This window comes from Halichoerus grypus, chromosome 8, assembly GCF_964656455.1.
Source record: "Halichoerus grypus chromosome 8, mHalGry1.hap1.1, whole genome shotgun sequence".
Lineage (NCBI taxonomy): Eukaryota > Metazoa > Chordata > Mammalia > Carnivora > Phocidae > Halichoerus > Halichoerus grypus.
In genome coordinates, this window is record NC_135719.1 from 2,993,520 (window position 1) to 3,018,335 (window position 24,816).

The following is a 24,816-nucleotide window of genomic DNA, read 5'->3' on the forward strand; positions in this document are numbered from 1 at the left end:
AAGGGGCGTACCCGAGTGAGGAATGAGACCATGGGCTGTGCACTTTGCTCTTCCCAGGCCCTACTGGATTTCCTTATTCCTACTCCATCCAACATGTGTGAGATTCAAGTAATTCTGTGTGTGTGTGCGTGTGCGTGCGTGCATGGGTGTGCACTCTTCTCTACACACACACACACATACACATACATATACATATATCTGTGTGTGTGTTTATACAGTGTCCCAAGGACCATAATGGGATCTGGGTATGTTGCTTCAGCTCTATGAAAACCCTGACCCAAGAAGCATGTCCCTTCCCCGCCTCTCTCCCCTGGCCCGCCGGGGCTCCGGGGTTGGCGGGGAAAAGGCACTATGCTGACGTCGCCTGAGCAAAAGGACGGCTGCCCCTGGACATCCAGGAGTGAGGGTCCTGGTTCTGTGGCTCCCCACCCCCCAGCCGTCCTCACGGCTGCCGAGGCCCATCTACAAATGAGGGCGAGAAACCAGTGCGTCCGCGAGAGCGAACAGGAACGGGCGAACTCCCACCGAGGCAGGGTGTGGGCAAGGCGCTGGGACACGGACACAGCCGGACGGGGTTTCGGTGACGGGGGTCCCACCATGAATCGACGGGGGAGGGGTGGGGGGGCAGATGACTCACACGGCAGCTTAGCTTATCCCTTGGCCGGCCTCTCCCCGGTGACTTTACTGCTCATGACCGTCTCCCTCAAACACGGAGAAAGGAGGCGATCTGTCAGCCCGGCGCCCTCGGCCCCCACACCCGCACATCTGGCGGGGCCGACAGAACTGCAGAAGGAGCTCCAAGTCTCCCGGGTCGTGCCTCTTCTATTACACGCAGCGGGTGCTGATAAAGGGTAGGGTCTAAGAATACTCTTTACAGCACATCTGGCATCGTGAAGGATGTTATTTACAAATGCTATAAATCGACGTGTCAGCTTTTCCTGTGCTATCAAAGTTTTCAAGATAAGCCAGTATGTGGAGTAACTCTCCTAAGTTAATTCAAACATCGGTACTTCTTAAGCTTAAACAGATAGTCAATTACCTGGTCACATTTTCTTCAACGTCCGGGTCAGTCGGACTCAGACTCGCCCAGCCAGTCCAGCGCCTGACCCTTAGAGATAAAATCTGTAACTAGTATTAAGACCTAGTTTATTGACCTAGTTTATTAGGGGGGAAAAAAAAAAACATGGCATTTCGAAAACAAAGTCTGGCCTGATCATTTTATGTGTTTTGAAAAAGAATCCTTCCTTTAAGTGGCTATAAAAATTATTAGTGCAACATCAAAAATTACAAAATCTATTTTTGGCTGAATCGCATTTGCTCCTTATATGGAGAGCTCCCTGAAGGACGCAGCTGAGGAGATTTAAGAAAAATATTTGCAATAAAGGCAATGATCTCGTCACATGGGCTAATATCCTTTAAGACTAAGAGGAAGCAGCCAAGGAAATTACAGAAATTATTTTTTTCTTCTAAAGCAAAGGTATAGGGCATAACCGTCCTTAACACCTAGTTGAACACGGGCAATGTGATTCAGGAGGGGATGTGAGACAGAGGGTGAGGCCAGCAGCACTCGGACAGGACACTGTTTGGCCACACAGAACACCCGGAAGAAGGTCCCTGTGACCGTGCCCGGGTCAACCAGCCAAAAGGTAGGTGGTCTCTCGAGCACGTGGTCTCCTCCAAGTGATGGAAGGATTCCACGCCGTGATGCGGGCATGAACCGTGAGCTACGTTCACGTGGAGAATCCGGTCAGCAGCGTGACGCCGGGCAGAGGTGTGGCTGCTCAGCGTGGGGGTCGCTGCCCCGGCCAGGCACCCAGCTCACTGCCAGGGGGTCACACATGGGGTGGGGACAAGTCGCTGCTGCGTCGTTTGTAACGTCTCCCCGCATACCAGAATCAATCAAAAAACCACTTTGGAAACATGTTCTCTGACACCCTCTTCAAAATATTTGTAAGGATCAGCTTTATTGAAAGTGAACGCGCAGAGAGAAGGCGGCATGGAGGCGTCTCTCCAGGATCAAGCCCTGGCGTAGGAAGACAAGAGCGCGCCGGCAGTGGAAGTTACTTATTCTTGCTGAGGGTTCTCTGCTTCTCTGCGTGCTCCACGATCTTCTCCTCCACGTACAGACCCTTCCTCTTGCGCACCGCGTTCATGTACTTCCGGGCCTGGTTCTCGGAATCAGCCTTTTCGCCGAAGTGCAAGTACTCTTCCTCGGTGGTCGGCACCCAGAAGGGGTCGCTGGGAATGACCTTGGAAGAGAAGGGGACAGAACATGCTGGGTCAGGCAAGTGTACTTTCATTTCAGACGGCCTACCAGTCTTAGCTGAAGGGTAACAGTGAAGCAATGAACAGCTTGCTACAAATGGTAACAAGAACGAAGACTCGCAGGAGGTGGGAACGAAGGGAAGTGGGATCGGCAGAGCCGGGAGCACACACCCCAGAGCCGTCACTTCACACTAAGGAACAAGGGAAACTCTTCGTTTTGAATAATGTCATAAAAAATCCCTTTCACGAGGATGTATCTGGGTACTGGGGTCTTTTCACCAGTTTTGCCTTTGTCCCAGCAAAGCCCGACACACGTAAGCCCTTCTTGACAACTCAGCCTTTTGCTCCAAAACTCAGTGCTGTGCCTGGTAGGCCGGACCGCGCGGCTCACATATCTTCCCCGGACGAGAGGCAGACACAGGCAGCTCCCTCCCTCTTTCCTCTGGGCCCACGGCTGTTCACCACCCCGCCAGCAAGGAAGACAGGTCCGGGGGCGGGCACGCTGAGGACACTTTCTCTCTGAGGCTGCCGCTGGGGGGGAAAGCAGCCGAGGTGGAGGGGGCTCCATCGCTCTGTGATGACCAGCAGCCAGGTCATGATGCCCACGAAAGTGCTGACCTTGGACACGGACACCTTTCCTGAGGTCCACGTCCAAGGGACTGACTTCCAGGACAGGACAGAAGGGTGGGGGGACGGTTTCCACTCCCGATGGTTTCCCTCAGGCAGAGAAAGCTCCACGAGCCCAACACTCGTAGCCTCTCTCTGCCTCCTCAGCCCAGAATCTGACTGGTAAGTGTGAGAGGTGGAAAGAGACTTGGGGAGCATGGCCTCTTCCTCCCCCTCCACCAGAAGCTGCCCCCGGAGGCACACGGCCTGCCCTGTCCCTTTGTGCCCTTGACAGCGGCCACCCGCCCAGGGCTCCTGCCAGTCCAGCAGGTCTCCTTCTGGAGCATGTACCCGGCGCTCAGAACCACCCGCGCTCAACACCACATTCTCCACAGTCAGCTTCACCAGCAATGAAGGTGAGAGTCTGACATTGATGTGCCTGATTCTTTTTGTTGTTTTCTCTCGTTTCTCAATTAGGGTAAGGAGGGGGTGGTATTTATTAAGTGGCCTCAAATCCTACACTTTTCAATTTAAAATACACAAATGAAAGAAAAATATATTTTAAAATAGTTGCTCTTCCATTTACAATTGTACCAAAAGATCTCATTTTGTGTGGGCCTCGGACATGGCCTTCTGAGGTTTGCTCAGCTTGCTGGCCAAGACTCTAGAAACTACAGAACACTTACAAAAGAAATGGAGGAAGACACAAAGAGATGAAAAAACATTCCATGCTCATGGATTGGAAGAACAAATATTGTGAAAATGTCTATGCTACCCAGAACAATCTACACATTCCATGCAATTCCTATTAAAATACCATCGACAACTTTCACGGAGCTGGAACAAATCATCCTAAAATTTGTATGTAACCAGAAAAGACCCCGAATAGCCAGAGAAATACTGAAAAAGAAAAGCAAAGCTGGCGGCCTCACAATTCCGGACTTCCAGCTCTATTACAAAGCTGTAATCGTCAAGACAGGATGGGACTGGCACAGACACATGGATCAGTGGAACATAACAGAGAGTCCAGAAATGGACCCTCAACTCTGTGGTCAACTAATCTTTGACAAAGCAGGAAAGAATGTCCAGTGGAAAAAAGACAGTCTCTTCAACAAATGGTGTTGGGAAAATTGGACAGCCACATGCAGAAGAATGAAACTGGACCATTTCCTTACACCACACACAAAAACAGACTCAAAATGGAGGAAAGACCTAAATGTGAGACAGGAGTCCATCAAAATCCTAGAGGAGAACACAGGGAACAACCTCTTCAACCTTGGCTGCAGCAACTTGTTGCTAGACATGTCTCCAAAAGGCAAGGGAGGATGGAGAGGGCCCTGCAGATAGGAGGCCCCCTCCTCCCTCCCCACCCCACAGCCACACAAGCCCCCTCCTCACGGGCAAGGGGAGGCAGCTGGGAAATGGAACAGTCACCTGGGCAGCCATCCACAAAGACTGTCTACACTGCAGGAGACTAGTTTTAAGCTGGTTACTGGCGCCCTCCCCTCTCCAGCTGGACAATAAACCCATCACAGAATGTAAAGAAGCTGTATGTTCTTAGCAGGTCTGAGGGGCAGTGGCGAGTAAGTGGTTAATCCTGCTAAAAAAGTGACAAATTTTATAAATAGCAAGAAATGAGCTACTAGTTGAGAGACACTAGACTCAGACTGGCCAACTTCAGACCAGAGTCCTTGTTTCAACAATGTAAGACCAGAAGTTTCAAAAGATCTCATTTTGTGTGGGCCTCAGGCATGGCCTCTGAGGTTTGCTCAGCTTGCTGGCCAAGACTCCAAGGCCTCCTGCACTCACCTCCGTCTGCTGGAGGCCTCCTCTGGAGACCTGCTCCAGACCACCCCTCCCGTGGGCTCAGGTGCCCACCCTGTGCTGGGCCCTACAGAACAGCCTCCTCGAGGCATCAGTTCAGAAGAAAAGATGCTGTTTTTTGACCGGTTTACCCAGAATTCATCTGCCCACGGTGAGAATGGTTTTTTGCGATCCCACAGCCTGAAGGGAATGGATTTTCGAGTTCATGGGAAGGCAGGCACCCAAGAAGAAGAAGAAAGAAAAGGGAAAAAGGGCCCAGAAGGAAAGAGCCTGGGGAGCTCCCTGTCAGTCCCGTGCCCAGCCACCACCAGGATTACAGCCGGCAGGTGGGAAACACTTGCTGGGCGCTACTGTGATCCTAACAGAGTGCTCCTCACCGCGGGTGAACCCTGGCCCGCCCCGCGGGGTGGCCTCAGGGTCACGCAGCCAATCCCGAGCTCGCGCTGACACGCATGTACCCCGGCACTGGCTGGGATATTTTTCTTTCTGTGCCTGTTATTAGCTCCTTTTCTTCCTTTTTCATAGAAGGGGCAAAACATAGAAAGAGAAATTATGGGATTGCTGACTTCAAAGGTTTCCTCGTGGAAAATGCCTGTAATCTTATCTCCTCTATTTTTTGAAGCACTTTCTCTCAAAAGCTCTTGATTGTAAATTATATGGTGTGATAGAACACAAATGAAAGAAAGTGCCTTGGAGTGAGAAGCCAGAACTCAACAACTGCGTTATTTCTAAACCTAGCTATGGGGGGAAAACCAAGACAGCCAGAAACGATCAGATCAATGACATTTAATTATAACATCGTTTTCAAGACTTTCAAAGATGTGACGCTTTTGGGAAGAGGACCAGGACAGGTGGCAGGGGGATGACAGAGGACGGCACCAAATTCTTGACTATGTTCTTCTTTAAAGTTATTAAGAAACGGACTGTTAATAACAAACTAACGAAGCCAGAAAGTAATTTTTTTAAAAAACCACTATTATTAAGTATGTAAGATTTCTGGCCTTTTTTTTTTTTTTTTAATTGAGAAAGGAGACTGAAAAAAACCATCGTGGTTTTTCACATTAACAAAAATTGCCCATTCGGTAAAAACTTGATGTTGTTACACTAGCTGTTCCTAAATACCCATTCTCGGATGGCACTGGCTGATAGGTGTTTCGGGAGGGCATCCTTAGGCTCGGGGCGAGGGGGCTCACTTCTGTGAAGAGCCAGAGAGAAAAGAGTTCAGACGGCAGGCCGCACGGTCCCTGGGGCAACCACTCTGCTCTGCGTGAAAGCTGCCGCAGGAAACATGTACACGAGCAAGTACGGCTACATGCCAGTGGATTTTATTTACCAAAGCAGGTCATGGGCCATACTTTGCTGACTCCTGATCTAGTCAAAGACGACCTTTCCCAACCTCCTTGTTAGGAGGGCATGATCGAATGTGACCACAGATTGGTTATGGGCAATGGGACATGTGCAAAACCCCATTTGTGTCCCTGCAGGGAGGGAGCATGCCTCCCTCTTCGTGGCTGCAATGCTGGGATACAGGGGTACGGTGTGGGGCACAAGCCAAGTGCTGAGAAAGGCAACAAACCAGAGGACCCCGGGCTCCTGCCCGTGAGCCCCCACCATCCCTGGCTGCCGCCCCAGATGCAAAAGAGAAACTCTGCCTTATCTGAGCCACTCTACTCCGAGATCCTTTTCACAGAACAGCCTACCTGCCTATTTGCAATTAGGAAATAATGAAAACTTGACAGATTTTTTTAAAATGCATTTTATAAATCCACTGTCAGGGTTAAGTCCGACTGTAAGGTGATGGTGTATTCTCACAAACAATAGACTATACGAATTCAAACATACAATTCCTCCAATCACGATGCCATTACACCCGCTGTGAATACCTGCTTTGGATCTTATGTGCAGAGAACCCCAGGGATCACTAACTACACTCTCTGTTCTGATCAAACACAGGATAACCCGGTCCTGTCAACAGCGCGGGTCAAGGCCATCGTCCCGCGATGGACGACTCATCATCCCTAAGATGCTTTGGAGTGTGAGCCGCAGGTTCTAGAAGCAGTTTCCACAATGGCGGCACTGATGAAAAAAGTGTCACTGCTTCAAAGTGGGATGAATCCCTCCTCGGTTCTAAGTATCGTTTAGCCGCACTGCCCTGTAATCACACGTCTGGTCCCTAAACCACGTGGCAGAGGACTGTCGTGATGTGTTTCATTAAGAACATCATGAAAACGTATTTACACTACAGACGTGGTTCCTCAGAAGCTGCTTTGATAAATCCACTCCTTCTATTTCTCACTGGTATGTGTTCTTATGCACAAGCTGAGTGCCAAAATCCGAAACCGAAAAGGTCAAAGTGTGGATAAGGGGGAAATTACTACCCACTTCCATTCGGAAATGAGCCAATTAAGGTAAATGTTTTAGAGCTCCTGTTTTCTACATAATGAAATGTAGCAATGACATCTATTCAGATATAAACCAATAAAACCACCAAAACTTCATTTAGTTTCTAGACAAAGATACAAAACGCAAGAAAAATTTCACAGTAAATCTCTGTTAGGATGAAGATTGTATTGACAAAAAAAAAAAAAAAAAAAAGGAACGTAAGTGAGAACAACAGTAACTGTGGTTCCATTGAGCTTTAAGAATGTGAGTTCTTTTAAGGAGAAGCAGACTCACACATGTGAGTCTGGATTAGCAGCTTCACTTGTCTCAATTCAGGTGACTGGAACTGCCCGACTACAATCTGCCCCATCAAGTCTGTTTCTCTCAAGTGTCACCTTTCTTTACTCTGCTGATTGACGTGACTATAAAATTCATTTTAAAAAGGAGGTTCTCCCAAGGGGAACCCTCCTACACTGTTGGTGGGAATGCAAGCTGGTGCAGCCACTCTGAAAAACAGTACAGAGGTTCCTCAAAAAGTTGAAAATAGAGCTACCCTATGATCCAGCAATTGCACTACTGGGTATTTACCCCAAAGACACAGATGTAGGGATCTGAAGGGGTATGTGCACCCCAATGTTTACAGCAGCAATGTCCACAATAGCCAAACTGTGGAAAGAGCCAAGATGTCCATCGACAGGTGAATGGATAAAGAAGTGGTATATATATACAATGGAATATTATGCAGCCATCAAAAAAATGAAATCTTGCCATTTGCAACAATGTGGATGGAACTGGAGGGTATTATGCTGAGCGAAATACGTCAAACAGAGAAAGAAGTATCATATGATCTCATTGATATCAGGAATTTGAAAAACAGGACAGCAGATCATAGGAGAAGGGAGGAAAAAATGAAATAAGACAAAAGCGGAGAGGGAGACAAACCATAAGAGACTCTTAATCTCAGGGAACAAACTGAGGGTTGCTGGAGTGGTGGGGGCTAGGAGGGATGGGTGGCTGGGTGATGGACATTGGGGAGGGTGTGTGCTCTGGTGAGTGCTGTGAATTGTGTAAGACTGAGGAATCACAGACCTGTACCCCTGAGACAAATAATACGTCATATGTTAATTAAAAAAAAAAAAAAAAGAGGTTCTCCCTCACGTACCACACTCCCCTTTGTGACCTGCGTTGAAACAGGACCCATCTGGCTGATGGAGGTGAGAGAAATAGGGGAGGGGGTTTGGCTGGAGCGGTGCTGAAGGAAGAGCCGGGGACGGGCCGCGGGGGCCGAGAGCAAGCCCAGGTGAGCGCGCACCGACGGCCCACAGCATCGGCCACCAGGCCACCTGCTCCACACGCTTTATCTCGGGGGGACAAACTCAGCAGGCTGCGCACTCAGCCCCAGCGAGCGGCGGAGCTGGTATCTGAAACCAGGAGTGGCCCACACCAGAGCCAATGCCCCTTCCACCAAGCCATGAACCTCCAAGGGAAAAGTGGGCGCTGTGAAGTTACTTCCATTCCCTGTAAAGTGACAACAGAAACTGCTTTCTTACACCAGCCTTTCTACTTACATCCAGTAGTTAAAAAATTCTACTCTGGACCCGAGGCCGTGACTGGACACGTAACAGCGGCTCCCGGCCTGTGACCTGCACTCGTCCCCTGCACTCCTCCCAGCTGCGCGAGCCTCTGGTCTCACCTCTACACGGGTCCCCCTTCAGGGATGCTTCAGGAAGCCTGCTCTGACCTCCCCACCCGCCCCGGGTTACTACTTCCCCTCAAGTGAAAAAAGCAAAGTGCTCACGATCGCCGTGTGCAGTGTTGATTACGGATAAGGTTTGCTCTTCACCTACCTGTACCTACACTGACAGTGAGGTGTTCTCATGAGCCACTTCATCCCACAACACGCGAAAGCCAGAGAAACCCTGAGCCCCCACAACGGGGACTGCAGATGAGGTGACGCAAAGGAATTGAAAGCTGTCCCTGGCAGGAAGCAGACCTGTCCCCTCTAAACACAAGTATTTTTCCCCCAGAAGAAAAGTTCCTGAGAGTTTCACTTCCAAAATGTCTGTGATTTTCCTTTAAAAATCTATCTTCGAGTGTTGGAGAGGATGCGGAGAAAGGGGAAGCCTCTTACACTGTTGGTGGGAATGCAAGCTGGTGCAGCCACTCTGGAAAATAATACGGAGGGTCCTCAAGATGTTAAAAATAGAGCTACCCTATGACCCAGCAATTACACTACTAGGGATTTACCCCAAAGACACAGATGTAGTGAAAAGAAAGGGCACCTGCACCCCAATGTTCATAGCAGCAATGTCCGCAATAGCCAAACTGTGGAAGGAGCCGAGATGCCCTTCAACAGATGAATGGATAAAGAAGATGTGGTCCATATATACAACAGAATATTACTCAGCCATCAGAAAGGATGAATACCCAACTTTTACATCAACATGGATAGGACTGTAGGGGATTATGCAAAGTGAAATAAGTCAAGCAGAGAAAGACAATTATCATATAGTTTCACTCGTATGTGGAACATAATAGTGTGGAGGACCACAGGGGAAGGGAGGGAAAACTGAATGGGAAGAAATCAGAGAGGGAGACGAACCATGAGAGACTCTGGACTCTGGGAAACAAACTGAGGGTCACAGAGGGGAGGGGGTGGGGGATGGGGTGACTGGGTGATGGGCATTAAGGAGGGCGTGTGTTGGGATGAGCACTGGTGTTATATGCAGCTGATGAACTGTTGACACCACACAAAAACTTATGACGGACTATCTGCTGGCTAACTGATCATAATAAAAAAAATAAAAAAAAAAATAAAAAAAAATAAAGTTGCATTCTACACAGAAAAAAAAATCTATCTTTGAAGGGAAACACAGGATTGAATGTTTTAAGTCTTTTTTTTTTTTTTTTTTAAAGATTTTATTTATTTGCGAGAGAGAATGAGAGACAGAGAGCATGAGAGGGAGGAGGGTCAGAGGGAGAAGCAGACTCCCCGCTGAGCAGGGAGCCCGATGTGGGACTCGATCCCGGGACTCCAGGATCATGACCTGAGCCGAAGGCAGTCGCTTAACCATCTGAGCCCCCCAGGCGCCCCTGAATGTTCTAAGTCTTAAATTTTACATGCAGTAAAAAGAAAGAATGAATATGTGCGTGTGTGTGTGTGTATCACAGGCCACCTGTGACCCAAGGATCGTTCACTCTGGACGACAAACAGCCACACGCCTTCTGCTGCGCCACTGGCGGAGGAGAGCCCCAAGAAGGCGACCTGGCGCGGGAAGCCCTGCCTGCGCGGCCTGGTGCCGAGGGCAGGCAGCACGTGGGGACCCGAGGCGCAGGGAAGGGGATGCGGGCTGTTACCTCCCAGTGGCTGAACACCAGCTGTGGGCTGGCCAGACCGCTCGTCCGCTTCCTGATCTCATCCGCAAAGCCGAAACTCTCGGCGACAGGCAGCGCGGCCTTGATGATGAACATGTCTGTCCCTTCCTTCATTTCCTCTTGGAGCACTCGGCCTTCTCTCTTGGACAAGACAGCATAGACCCGACCTGCAAAGCCACACCGCTTTTAAATGCATTGAGCTGCCGCGTCTAGAGCCTCACAAAGACCTGATTACTCACGCCCCCGGAACAACCCACTGGTGAGTAACTTTGTTACCAACCAGCTGGGTGTACAAAAGCATGAACACTTTTTTTTTTAAGTATTTAAAAGTACAACTATAAAAAATTAGAGACATAAAGGTAACAAAAGGTGAAACCAGCCCAAGCGGCATGACCCAAAGGGCAATCCCCCCAACACGGCACGGGAAGGGGGAGACTTTGCAAAGAACCTTCTGATAGTGTCACCCATGAGCGGTCTCTGGGCACGAAATCCAGTGAGGTGAGTGTGATCGGGCTTTGTAAATATTAAAATATCTTAATAACCATGAGACGTTATTAACAGGACGGTGATAGCATAAGGCTACTTGGGCCTAGGAAGCAAGCAACTGGCACAGTGACATTTTTATATCAAAAATGAAAACCACACACATAGAGATGCGTGCTCATGTTTTTAAAAACTGCTAACATGTAAGTGGCAGAAGTATTTTATTTCCCTGAAAACGGATGGTCCTTGGCATCTTTAACAAGTCTGATAACAATGTCTCCCGCCACATCCCAGGAACACCAGCAAATCCTCTTGGCTAAAACTCGTATTCCATCCTTCGGCCCAAGGCTGCCTGATGCTCAGAAGGGAGAGGTCTCCCCCGGGGCTCCTGCAGGAGCACCTCGGGGCACAAGTCTTTCAACTGGTAAGCAGGACAGACTCTGCAAAGAACAGAGACCCAGCATCACACACACCTGTGAGGAACCGGCTGGGGCCAGCACTCTGATTAAAGCCTCCCACTTCACCTACCACTCAGAAAAAGTGGTTTTAAGGGTGTAACTGATCTGGGAACACCTTGTCCTTAAAGGTTTACAACACTGTGGCTGAGCGGGGCAGTTCTCTCCTCTGAGCACCAGCACGGGCCCCGGCTCTCCCTTCCTGGGTGCTGGGGGGATGACCTGGGTGCCTGGCCCACCCAGAACTGCTTGCTTCCAACAAGGAACTGAGGACCCAGAGCCAGCCTTCTGACTGTGAACTTCTCCGACTCAGATTTCCCCCTGGTGGTGGGGATCAGGAAGGACCAAGGCAAACAAAAGGCAGGAGGCCCATCGCGTCATGTGGCGGCCTTAGGAATAAAAAACCCCTAAAAACTCTAATGGGTCTTTCTCAGCTCCAGGTTTAGCTGAAAAATCAAACCACAATTCTGTTAGTGCTGAACAGCACAGCCTTCCCCCTACTCTCCCCCACCACCTCCCACACTTTCTGCTCCCTTCCGTTTCCTGAGTGCTCGGATTCTCACTTGGTCAACACCTGGGCTCTACTGCTGGCCTGGGCTCAAGTGGAACTGCTCTGTTGACCTGTCACCGTCACTTTCTGATGGCAAATGTCCTTTTCCCATCCTCTCATGATTTCTGTGTAGCTGCAAAACTACTGACCCATGCCGCTGACGGCTCTCCCCAGCGTCAGCACCGCCCCCCTCAGACCCCGGCCCTATTCAGGGACTGATGTCCCCCCACGACCACTCGCTGAGGCTCCGCTTCTCTGAACTCTCCCTGCGGAGACCTGATTCGTTTACCATTTGTGTGCGTTCAACACGGAGGCCAAGCCTGAGCTGCTGAGACTGTCCCTACGCCCAGTCCCCCCACCCTGTCACCCTCCAGCCCCACGCTGACCACGGAGCCAGGGCACCCCCACCGTGCAAATCCAGCCTGAGATGAAACACCGTCCCTGCCCGTTGTCCACACTAGAAGTCTGTGTTACAGAAACAGAAGAGAGGGTCAGAAGGGAACGGAAGGGTCAGCAAGATCCACCAGAGAGAGCTTCTGCTGGCCCTGCTCCAGCTCACCTCCTCCATGTGGTACAGGCCATGCCAGGGCCCTTCTCCCCGCTGGGCCACTCCCCAGCCCCAAATCTGCTCCCCTCTAGTTTCTGTTAGCTCCAGTTTCTATTACACAGGACAGTGTCATCCCTGTGGCACAGACCAGCCTGCAAGCTCCTCAAGGACGGCTATCTGGCGTCCTCTTCTCCGCCCCGAATACCCCCCATCTTTCCGTGACAGGCCCTTCACTCCCTGTTCCATCCTGACCCTTTCCTATCTGCGCCACCATGACCTGCTCACCCTGCTCTTGGCATGGGGCGCCCAGAACTGAACACACCCATCTGGGGATGATCTGGAAGCTCTGAGACAAGCACAATGACGGTCTGTCTCCTAGAGGCCGTATGTACCTGCCTGGGATTCCCAGCAGGGGAGAAAACCCTAGTACAACAGCCAGCATGTGTGAACGCATAACCTTGACCCAGCTAGCTCATTCTAGAAAAGCTTTAGGTGGTTTGCAGAGGTAAATACGAAACAGCGGGGTGGGGGGGGGGGGGGAGATCTACTGAGTGACTGGAGCGGAGACCGCAAGGGGTGGACCAGCGGGGATGAGCCCCGGCTGTGCTGAGAGGCCCCAGCTCCTCCCCTTCCTTCGGGGATCATGCCGGCAGGATCGGATCAATAACTGCAATGGAGGCTGAATGTAATTAATCGTGTAATTTTGAGCCATGCAATTTTAATTCCACTAAAACTAAATCCTAAAACTGGGGCACAGTGATGGATCACCGAACAGAGGAAAACAGCTATAAATAGAACCTTCCAAATACATGTGGCTTTCATGACAGGTGCGTCCAATGCCTGGACCCTCTAAACCTGCCACCGCTCTCACTGAGATGTTATGGCAGCCATACCCAGGAGGCCTTGTGAGCATTTGGCCTCTGCGAATACTCCGACTCCCCTTCAACACGACGTCTGCTCCATTATACCTCAGTCACCTGTCCCTGCGCCCAAAGATCACGTGTGCCCCGCTGTACTACATGCGAAGCACCAAGAGGCAAGCACCCATCAGGGGAAAAATGGCAACAAAAAGGTTAATCAATAGGGGCGCCTGGGTGGCTCAGTCGTTAAGCGTCTGCCTTTGGCTCAGGTCATGGTCCCAGGGTCCTGGGATCAAGCCCCACATCAGGCTCCCTGCTCAGCGGGAAGCCTGCTTCTGCGTCTTCCCCCTGCTCGTGCTCTCAAATAAAAAAAAATGTTTTAATAAAAAAAAAAAGTTAATTGATGGAAACAGGTTGGTCAGGGCTGGTCTTTGAATGACTACACCATAAACTACCCCCCAGCCCAAATTCAAGGCCCTCTGGGGCTGCAGCAGCGACCCAGGACGTCCAGCTCCAGGACTGCCAGACCCGACAGCACATAGACTGAGCGTCCAGCCGAGCAGGAGTGCTCACCACGGCGGCGCGCATCCCAGGTCCTCCCACTCCGCGTGTGCGCGGTCCTCCAACCCCAGCGCGCCTCGTCCCACTGCACGGTCGCATCCTTTTCATGAGTTAAAGCCCGTTCAGAATCACCTGCTCCACTGAGTCTTCTATGGGATCCCGAGATCAAAACCATCTCTTCACCATCTGAACCTAAGTTGCTCTTGGATGGCATTATATACTCTCGTATACATTTTCTTCTTCTGTAACAGGGCAGCAAGACTGGTCTGTGCACTCCACAGTCGTTCAAGCTGGAAGTTTGGCAATTAAAGGTATGATTTTTTTTTTTTTCAGAATTTAGGATAGGAAGCAGCTGTTCAGAGCAATGTTTTCTCTTACAGTAAATAAACAGGAAACAATGCGAATTTCCAATTTGGGGATGATGGGAAGTAAATTATAGCATAACAAGTTGATGGGATGTTATGCAGAGGTTAAAATGAAATCCGTGAATACTAAATAGCCAAATGGAAGCAGCTTATAAAATAAATAAATGTAAAAAGCAAAACATCACACTCCTTCTACCATACGGTTACAGCTATGGAAAGTGTACTATTATGGACAAAGATTGTAAAACAAAGTGGAAAACGACACGCTGATTTCCAAGGAGGAAGATTTTTCTTTTATCTTGTGGTTTCTGTTATTGCTGGTAACCCTTGTGGTGTAACTTCAATTAAAACACACACGCCGAGAAATCGGTGGGCACTTCTGATTCTTATAAATCAGGTCACACTAACCCCTTTCCCTTTTGTTGCAGAGCAAGCAGACTGCTAAATCAAGCAGATGTGGTTGACAGGATGCAGATGGGCCTCCACCAAACGTGAGCTCCAGTGTGTTGTGGACACGGCGGGGAATGTGGGCTCTTCTACGGAGGAACTCAGCCCCGAGTCTGCAGGAAGTGCATGTCAACAAGTTGTCCCCCACCCCCAGCAAGACGGGTCAGCACCCTGATTGCAGCTCTGTGTCCTTACGATGGTCACCAGCAACCCACGGGTTCAGAAAGCATGATGATCAAATCCAAAGTTGACAGGAGGCTGGAAGGCTAATTAATACTGGGACAGAATCAGGATAACTAGGTAAGGACCCACGCTCAACAAGACACAAGTTCCTGTGAGTAAATGCAAGGTTGCACAGTTGGCTCCAACCAACCCACCGTCCAGGGTTAGAGGGAATGCTGAGCAGAAGCTCCTATAAAACCAAGTGGGAACGAGTCCTCTCTAAGCCCCGTCGTGGTCTTCAGTGCTGTGCTATAAAGAGAGCCAATTTCACACTTAGCTGCTCTAACTGCAACTTATTTCATCCATCACGGCCCGTTTCAAAGAACTATCCCTTTCAAAAAGTCTACCCTGTTTCGAATTTTGCTAATCCCAATTTCTCATAAAATTTCACTGGAAGACCGTATTTATTCACTGGATTCAACTGTGTTGTGCTTTCTGTTTCATATAATTAGGCTTTGTCACCTAACTCATCTCTCAAAGCAGGAATTATGCTTAACAGTAAGCATCTATACACGTCCATACATTTTTGTTGAAATGAATTACGAGATGCTGATGAAACGTAAAAAGAACCCCGTGTTTGGAAGGGAACAGGTTTTTAAAAGTAAACAGTGACACTTATTGAGACTGTTTCTGATACGTTAAGGCACGTATGTTCTCACAATGTGAGCATTTGTCCCTATGGGTAAAAACATAGGGAGGACTGCAGTCGCCGATGCGTGATTAAAACTCTAGAGCTAGCAGAAAAAGTTATTTTTCATACGTGAAGTTGTTGCCAAAGATAAAAACCATGAGGAGCCAAGAATGAAAGAAGCTGCCAGGTTAGAAGAGGGAATATAAAGACAGACAGCTGAAAAACACAAACAAATTTCACTGTCCAAAGTTAAAAGTTATAGGCGAAGGCGCCTGGGTGGCTCAGTCGGTTGAGCGTCTGACTCTTGATTTCGGCTCCGGTCATGATCTCAGGGTTGTGAGATTGAGTCCAATGTCGGGCTCTGCACTGAGCATGGAGTCCACTTGAGATTCTCTCTCTCCCTCTCCCTCTGCCCCTCCTGCTCATGCTCTCTCTCAAGTAAATAAATAAAATTTTTTAAAAATCTAAAAAAAAAAAGTTAAAGGCAACTTTCATGGGTAAAAAATGAGAACAGAAGCACACCTTTAAGAAAGCAGAGTTTACAGGTGAGGAAGGCCATTTTCTTGGGATCATTTCCCCAGGTACAGTGATTCTGAGATGACTATTTTTCCACAAAATGTCCTAAACTGATCATAAGTAATTCTATCCATTTACAGAAGGATTTCTTGTTTTAACGGTCTGTGTAGAAAGAATTAAGTTTTTAAAAGAGACTAAGGACACTCATTTTGCTAAATAAAAAAGACTTGAACTTGTCTTTTTACTTGTGCCAATTCCTGGAGAATTTAGAGCATCCGCCAGCAAAGCCTGGAAGATCCCTGAATATCTAGGCAAGGAAGCAAAAGGCCTTGGGAACATAGAGGGCTCCTCATTTCTTGTTCCAGATGAAGGCGGTAATTCAGAAAGAAGGAAAATACAGAAAGTCAGCAGCTGGCCGTACTGACCTTGGGTACTAGAACGGGGCCATCACTACCGAAGAACCTCTCAAAGCACTGAGAAAACGGACGTTAAGAGGAGGCCCTCACCTCTAAGCAGCTTCACACTGATGAGGACTTCATGCTAATTCAGGAGGAACAATTCCAGACCATATCGAAACACAGTTTCTTCGTAAGGTGGAGGGTGTGCAGCCAGCTAGGTCGCAGAAATGATTAAGAAGGCCGGCCAGTGGCCATGGACCAGAGGCCGTGCACTAACCAACCCACACACACAGGTGCCACGTGGTGGGGTCAGAGGCCCAGCACCGTGGACTGTGCACCAGGAGCAGGCCAGGCGAAGACTGACTTTGCTCCTAAGAGAGAAGAGGACAAATAACCCTGATGATCGAGATCTGTAGCTCTTCCTACAAATGCCAGAACGGAGTGGGACGGCCAGGTGGAGAGAGCCAGGATGGAGAGAAAAGGACAGGATCACAGTGATATTTCGAGGGACTGTCCTAGGGCTGCCTGGTCACGTGCAGGGTCCTGGTGGTGATTTCCTAAAGGAAATGGGAAAGCGGGCATGGAGCACTGACTCAACAGGGATGACTCAACAGTCTGCCTGGAGTGTCGGGCTGATAAATGCCAACAGCTGATCCTGGCTTCATGTGGTACGTGGGAAATTTGTCTTCTCAGAAAGCAAAGGACAAATGCCACTCCCAACGATAATGCAGGAGAGCCGGCAATTTGGGGAGGAGATGTGGGTTTCCATTACTCTCCCAGGAGGGCAGTGAGGGAAGGACAGGCACAGATGTACGGGGACCCCGGACTTTCAGAAGGATCATTTCAACCACATAAAGGAGAAGAAACAGAACAAGTTTTGGGATAACAAACTCTAAGATAAAACTCCTTTCAGGAGTAAGAAGAGTCTGAAATAACAACCACAAATGGTCCCAATGAGAGAAAAAGGAGGAGAGATCCTCCCCATCCCCAAAATACAACAGTAGCTCCAAAATAAACCTGTTCGGTCAAGAAGGGTATACTGCTGCGTCCTCATTCTGTTTTAATAGGACACGCACAGTGGACGGAAGGAGAAAAGGTGCATCAGGAGGGCGTCCGAGGTGTTAAGCTGAGCCTGCCAAAATAAAAGGGCCAACTAACGACACCAGAAAGGGTCTTCTCCATTAGTTTCCAAGCAAGGATGAGACATGCCCACAATATGGAGAAACGTGTGCAGTGTCAATACAGAAGAGCTGGAAGGCAGGGCTTCCTAGTACGTGTGTCCTGCACTGTCCTCAGTGAGGAGAACGGGGGACAGCCTGTGGCAGGGGGAATGAACACAGGAGAACACTCGAGTTCCAGAGAGCGAAGAAGCTGATGAGCAGGTAGCTGGCCTCCTACACAGGGTCCGTCTCTGGGGCCGGAGTCTGTATCTCACGGTCCTTAAGAAACTTGTCCTTTTGAGAAATTATGGATAATCTCTGCCAACAAATGAACTTCTGGGGGGATCAAAACTCTGGATTCTAGAAACTGCAGACTCTGAAGCCATATGCTAACTTCCTGCAGAGTTTTAAGAAAATACTAAAGATTTGTACATATTTATTAAAGTATGATTTAGGCCTTTGGAAATGCGTGGACTTTCTAACACAACATCTTATCAACCTATACTTACTTCATCTATATGGTTGGTACCTTGATCATCAGGGGAAATCTATAGATATGAAGGAGCTTAACTTCATCAAAACATTCAATTCACTGCTTACAGAGTTTCAGTTCTCAGCAGACAAGAAAAGACACATAAAAAAATGAAAAAAGAATCAGTGTGTTAAGATTGTGGTACTGGGACTTCTTTTTCTTGGCATTAAAAAAACAAACAAAAAAACCTTCCTGTACTATTGTGTTTCTCTATAAAACCTAAGGGAAACAAGGAATTGTATAGATCCAGTTTACTCGTGTATAAATTCAGGAGTTCATGGGACTACGTAATTTCTATGGTCTAGTCAATCACCAAAATTTGGATTCTGCTTTCTGGGGATGAAGCGGGAAGACATAACTTACTTTAAAAAAGAAATGATGTTGATCCTGACTCCCCGTGAGTCAGTGACAGGATGCAATTGCTGCTTGAAGTGGGATGCTGAGCAAGTAAAGTATGCCCTAGAGGATGGCAACGGAACAGCGGAAGGGCACCGACGATCCCATCATGAAAACACAGCCGACGGCTCTAGAGGGTTTTCTGCGGGACGTACACTAGAGAACAAACGTGCTCCTCAGGCACGTGACGTGCCACAGCTTGTAGGAGGGACGGATGGGGGCACACGTGGCTGGAAACTAGCAGGAGACAAGACATTTGCCCAAGAGAGGCAAGACGCCACCTCGTCATGCACAGGCTGTGAGCTGCCCATCAACAGAGGTATTCGGGTTGAGGTGGCATCTGTCAGGCTCTTCTTCATGGTTCCCTGATTCTAACTCCACCTCTGCCTTCATGAATATGGAAGTTCTTGGGGAAAGTGGAGAACATCTAGGAATGGTCCTGATTGGTTTCCTCAAACTAATCTATGCGTTCCCTGAGCTGCGAATGCTGTGCTGCATCCAAACAAGGCTGAGACACACTGCACTAGAGGTCACCCCCGCAGATGTTGTTCTAGCACACAAGGCTCTGAGCGGTCCCGCATCACCACGTCCGTGTGGCTGCTCAGCCCAGCTATTTCCCCGAAACGCTGCCGCGGACGCTCCGTCCCTATCCTAGGAGCCCTGCTGTGGAGGCAGGCCTGAATTTCTTTTGGGAAAAAAAACCCCAACAGTTTAGATATCTGCTTTTAGGAATAAATCAGCAAAAGAACCTTACTACTTCCTTCTTACAGGTGAAGAAAAGAAGTCTCAGTGAGAAGGACTATCTGTCAAAAGTCAAAACAGCTACTAAATGCCAGGGCTCCAAGTCTCCAGGGATCCCAGAGGATCTCCTTCTGGAGAGAGAAAAATCAAAGTAGGATTTGCTGTAACAGTCAGTGATGAATAAAGCCCCCAATAATCTTCTTTTGCAGGGACCCAGAATTTACAGAAGCCCTTTTGTGTTAGGTGTGTAAGAATGTCACCGTCCTCTTTGATCATTTCCAGAAAGGCTCTAGTTACCCAGACCGATACGGTTACTCACTTGAGAAAGAGAATGCCGCACAGGTTTGGGTGGTAACACGTATGGGTAGTTTATACCTCATTTGCCAGACCTCTCATTACAGAAAAGAGCCTATTTGCTGCAAATCAAAAGATCTTTGGTAATCAAGTTTCGTCCCACCACCATCCCCCCTCCCCGTCATGATTTTAATATTTAAGGTGCCTGGCTTTCAAAGATCTGAGTTCTTTAGTAAACTAGCTGATGACGTAGCTTCTGTAAAAAAATACTAAGTGCGTTTGAGTTTTCTGACCTCAGAGCCCTCACTGTCCCCCCCTGGCATTTCTCACTGTCCTCGCCCTTCTTACCAAGAACATCACCGGTGGCCATGACGTCACATGTGTACATGGCTGCCATCAGACGCTGAGGTTTCACCTGCAGGGCGTAGCGACATGCCTCCTTCATGGTGGCGATGAGCTGTCCTGAGAAGGGTCCGTAGCAGTCAGTGAGCGAAGACTCTCCTTTCTGCGAAGTCTTCTTCTCCAAGGGCTCAGAGCCGCCGTCTCGGAGCCCCGGGTTTTTGCCTCCACCGGAACAGGCTTCCTCTTCCCCTTGGCTGTCCTGCACCACATCCCTTTGCTCTTCATTGTGTTTATCACTTGCCCCTTGTTCCTCAAATTTACTTAGGTACCATTTTTCCAAAACAAAACAGACACCCATGAGAGGCTCCTCACACATGGGGCCAGAGAGGGTTGCTAGCTGGAAACCACTCACGATGCTGTTGCCCAAATCTCGGTATCTACTGGCCTCTTTTGAAGCTTTGATGGCTGGGCCTGTCCATACTGAGTTCTGGAAGTCTTCGCTTTTATTAACTAATATGTTGGGCCCGCATTTTCTTGGGCCAAATGACCAGATTTGGTCAACAGTGTTCCTCCATTTTCTCCCTGTTAGGTATTGCTCTAGTTTTCCTTTGAATTCGCAAATTTTCTCTTGGGTCTTCTGGTGGATCATCTGAGTATGTCTGCCCTCATTCAAAGAGGATGTCAACTGCTCCATAGAACGAATCAAATCACTATTTTCTTCCAGAAGCTGTGTGACTTCTTCCGGAAGGGGCATGGCTCGAACACTGAGTGTGGCAAGCTTATTGGGGGTTGTTATGGTGATGAGCCCATCAGAGTCAACTTGGATTCCTTCAGGGATTTTACTCTGATCTTCTTTTGTTTGGTGGATAACTGCAACTTTTTGTTGTTTGCCTATTTCTTCATTGACCATGTCGACTTTTGGGGGTTTTGTGATTGTTTCTCTGAATGGAATAATGGGTTCAGAAACACTGATTTGAATCTTTGCAAACCTACAGACAAATGCAAGAGAAATAACAAGGTTATAATAAACGGCATCAAAATTCCCATATAGAAATGTCACACAATGGAGATTCTACAAAAACACAGAAACATAAAAGTGATTTTTCTAGGAAAGATCAGTACTGTAAATTATATCAGAATTCAAAGACCACTTTCATTTTGGATTGAAAGGACCACCTCTAATAGGAACATACCTTGAGGAACATACCTTCAGGGAGTTCTTTGCATAAATACGAATTTCACTGCTTTGTTCACGCTCAAAAAATAAATAAATAAACCATCTATTTAGATAAAAGTGTTCTGAGTGGAAAGTAAGTATTTTAATAAGATCTGACATATGAATTCTTTAAAATACTATTTGCCAACTTAAGAACCTAGAGAAGACAAGCTCCATGATTATAACAAAGAATCAAGAACTTCAGGACACCTAGTCAAGTGCTGACAATGTATTTGGCTTCAATAATGAGGCTCACGGCGAGGCTAGGATGATGCAGGAGTGTGTCTGAGCAACACTTTCCAAAAGAACTTCCTGCGGTGATGGAGATGTTCTGTATGCACTGTGATTGCTGGGCACCTGAAATGTGGCTAGTATAATGGGGAAGCTTTAATTATTTAATTAAATTTAAACAGGCACACATAGCAACTGAGCATGTGATATGTGGCTGGTGTGGCTCAGGAACTGAAGTTTTAATTTTACTTAACTTTAATGTGAAATAGCCACACGTGGCCCGTGGCTACTGTATACGGATTTTGAACCTCGGTCCAGTACCACGTTCAGAAAGCCCCTTTTCCACATGTTATCAGGTTTAGTTTCTTTTTTTTTTAGAAAAAAAATTTTTAAGATTTTATTTATTTATTTGAGAGAGAGAGAGAGAGTAGGGGGAGGAGCACAGGGAGAGGGACAAGCAGACTCCATACTGAGCACAATGTGGGGCTTGATCCAATGACACAGAGATCATGACCTGAACCGAAACCAAGAGTCGGACGCTTAACCAACTGAGCCACCCAGGTGCCCCTCAGGTTTAGTCTCATGCTGCATTTTCTTCCTAATGAATTATGAGTTCACAGAGGGCAGATTTGAGGAAATTGGTGTGGACTGATTGTGATGACAAGGAAACCATGCAATCTTTCTCTTATTTTCTGTCTAGTTCACTCCCAGGTAATACCAAGGCTCTGGTCTGCTCCATGTCTGCCATTTGCAGTGGGGATGGACACATGTCTGAATGGACATACAAGTATGTGTGTGTGTTCACATGTACACTTTATATGAGATCTTGGGACAGTGGAACAATGCTTTTTTGTTACTCAGTAAGGGAACCAAATATTAAAAGTTTTTGAAATGCTTACATTTGATTCTAGATTTGTTCTGGTTTCTGTAGAACATTCTGTGGATCTGGACAGGTATTTGGTTTATCTGATTTTATTCTTTTTGATTAAATTTGAAAACTCAGTAACTAGACGGTTTTCTAAAAAATAGCATGTTACTAAAATTGGTAAAATTGAACCTAATTGATTTTAGAATATGGCACCTGAACAGACCATAATGTGTGGAAGAAAATAACATGAATAAACATTATTTCCAAGAAAGGTTTCGGTTTTGCCAGTGTGTTCACTTTCAAAGATTAGTGTCTCTGAATGCTGTTTCGGTTCACTGCTATTATTGTTACAGAATATACAAGATGGATGTTTTCTTGATGTTGTATTAATTTAAAATATACTCTGTGAGGGGTGCCTGAGTGGTTCAGTCGGTTAAGCAGCTGGCTCTTGATTTCGACTCAGGTCAGGATCTTAGGGTCGTGGGATCAAGCCCCGTGTTGGGCTTCACATTAATAGTGGAGCCTGCTTGGGATTCTCTTTCTCCCTCTCTCTAAAAAAAAATTTTTTAAAAATATAAAATATACGTTTTGTGAAATAGGTGATGGGGATTAAGAATACACTTACCATGATGAGCACTGGGTAATGTATAGAACTGCTGAACTACTATATTGTACACCGGAAACTAATAGAACACTGCGTATTAATTATGCTGGAATTAAAAAAAAACTTAATAAAAAAAGCACTACTTTGTTCAGGGTATTGTGACTACTCACAAAAGTGATCGCTGAAGTCATCATCAAATGCATTCGGTGCCCACTATGTGCACTGGGACGTGCCCTACACATTTTTATGTATTACAAATAGTAACAAAATATACTTTAATACCTGAACTTGACAAAGACAGCACACACAGATAAACCTGCAGTTCAATCTTACTTAAGAATTCAGATATAAAATCTAAAATTACAATGAGAAAAAAAGGATGTATGTGTATTTTTTCTTTTTACTAGTCACTTACTATGTATGAGACACTGTGCTAAGTGTTCTACACGCATTATATCTTTAGTATTATCCTCATTTTCTAGAGGAGAAAACCAGGTAAGAAAGATTAAGTCACACCCCCAAAGTCACAGAGCTCGTCAGCGGGGAAGCCAGGACTCAAATTTAGGTCTGACCTCAGAATCCATTCTTCTTCCGGTTATGCTATACTGAAAAATTAAACAGCACATCAAAGGAATACTTCACTGCAACACTAGGTAGCTTTTATTGCGGGGTATAAAAATTTATTTGTATTAAGAGATCTGTTAAAATAATATAGCACATTAAAAATGTCAAATAAAGTAATCCATCTATGTAACCATCTGTAAAACCGCTTAGCATTCAATAAAATTTAATACCCTTTCCTGATTTTTAAAAAAGGAAAGCATTTAGAAATCTCAGAAGTAGGAAAATATTTTTAAATTATCATTATTTTGAGAAAATATGCTCATATTCTTAGAACACTCAAGAAAATCACCTGCTGAGCTACTGAAACGATGAGTGAATACATCTATGACATCGGCCCCCTTCCCTCGTATTGTAAGGTAAAAAGGGCTGTGCGTCTTACCAGCCCTTCAGCTTTCTGAGGGTCCCAAGAAGTTCCCTACAATAACCATTTACAAGATGAATGAAAACCACTCCACGCCATGGAAGTGGGAGTGTGCACATGACCGTCACACCTGCAAAGCACCTCGGGACCGAAGGCTCTTCAAATCCCGGGAATGCAGAGCCTGCCATTACTTCCAGAGAATGCAGGAGGCTCAGACTCCCCCAGCAACCTCCCGTGGCTTCCTGCCATCCCCGAGCACCAGCACCGGGAGATCCTGCCGTCTCTGACCAGCCCTTCCAGCCGTGAGATCTGGACATGAAGAACCCTGGCAGTCTCTCTGGCCGGGACGCGACAGGCCGTCTCCTACCTCCCGTTCCTGCACGTAAGGTGGTCCTGAACGTGTGTGAGAGTTGGAAAGGAAGCTTACAGGTTAGAAGGCAGGTTCTGTCCCACGAGAGCTAAAAAAAACTCTAGAATTTCTAGAATTCTCTTCATGTAGGTATAATTGTAAAATTTCATAGGATAGGTGACAAAACAAAAATCAACTGACCCGTGACTGCCCACACAGTGAACACCCACGAAAGCAGCCGCTCCAGTCAACACTACGAGCCCTCAGGAGGACCGTCAGGCCTTCCCCCGAGCCCACCCTGACTTTGACTGTAGTCCTTTCTTTAAGTCTTTTCATCCCCTGAACCTGCACCCCCTGCAGGCGACAGCTCAGTCTGGTCTGCTTTTGTGCTGTATATAGCAACCCCATCAAACCTCGTTTCTTCAGTTGGGTTCTTTGGCTCAGTATTATGTTGTGAGATTTCTCCATGTTCGAATAGCTAGCTTGTTCACTGAGGTTACTCTACAGAATTGCATGGTAAGACTATACCATAATTTATTTATTTATCCACTATACTCTTTGAGTTGTTTGCAGTTTGGGGCTATTAATATGTCTGTTGCTATGAATATTCA

General features: G+C 47.3%; 1 protein-coding gene across 3 annotated transcripts in view; it reads right to left on the reverse strand.

Annotated features, from left to right (window-relative positions):
- Positions 1-1,938: 1,938 nt before the first annotated feature.
- The window catches only part of EFL1 (elongation factor like GTPase 1), a 137,094-nt gene continuing 114,216 nt past the window's right edge, over positions 1,939-24,816 (reverse strand). For 2 of the 3 annotated variants that reach the window (XM_036072894.2, XM_036072892.2), the window contains exons 18-20: positions 19,959-20,941; positions 10,435-10,619; positions 1,939-2,249 (exon numbers count right to left, since the gene is read on the reverse strand). In XM_036072894.2, coding sequence (XP_035928787.2) covers positions 2,061-2,249; positions 10,435-10,619; positions 19,959-20,941 — 1,357 coding nt within the window. In that variant the 3' untranslated portion in view covers positions 1,939-2,060. The remainder of the gene's footprint in view (positions 2,250-10,434; positions 10,620-19,958; positions 20,942-24,816) is intronic. The other variant, XM_036072895.2, reaches the window with a different exon arrangement.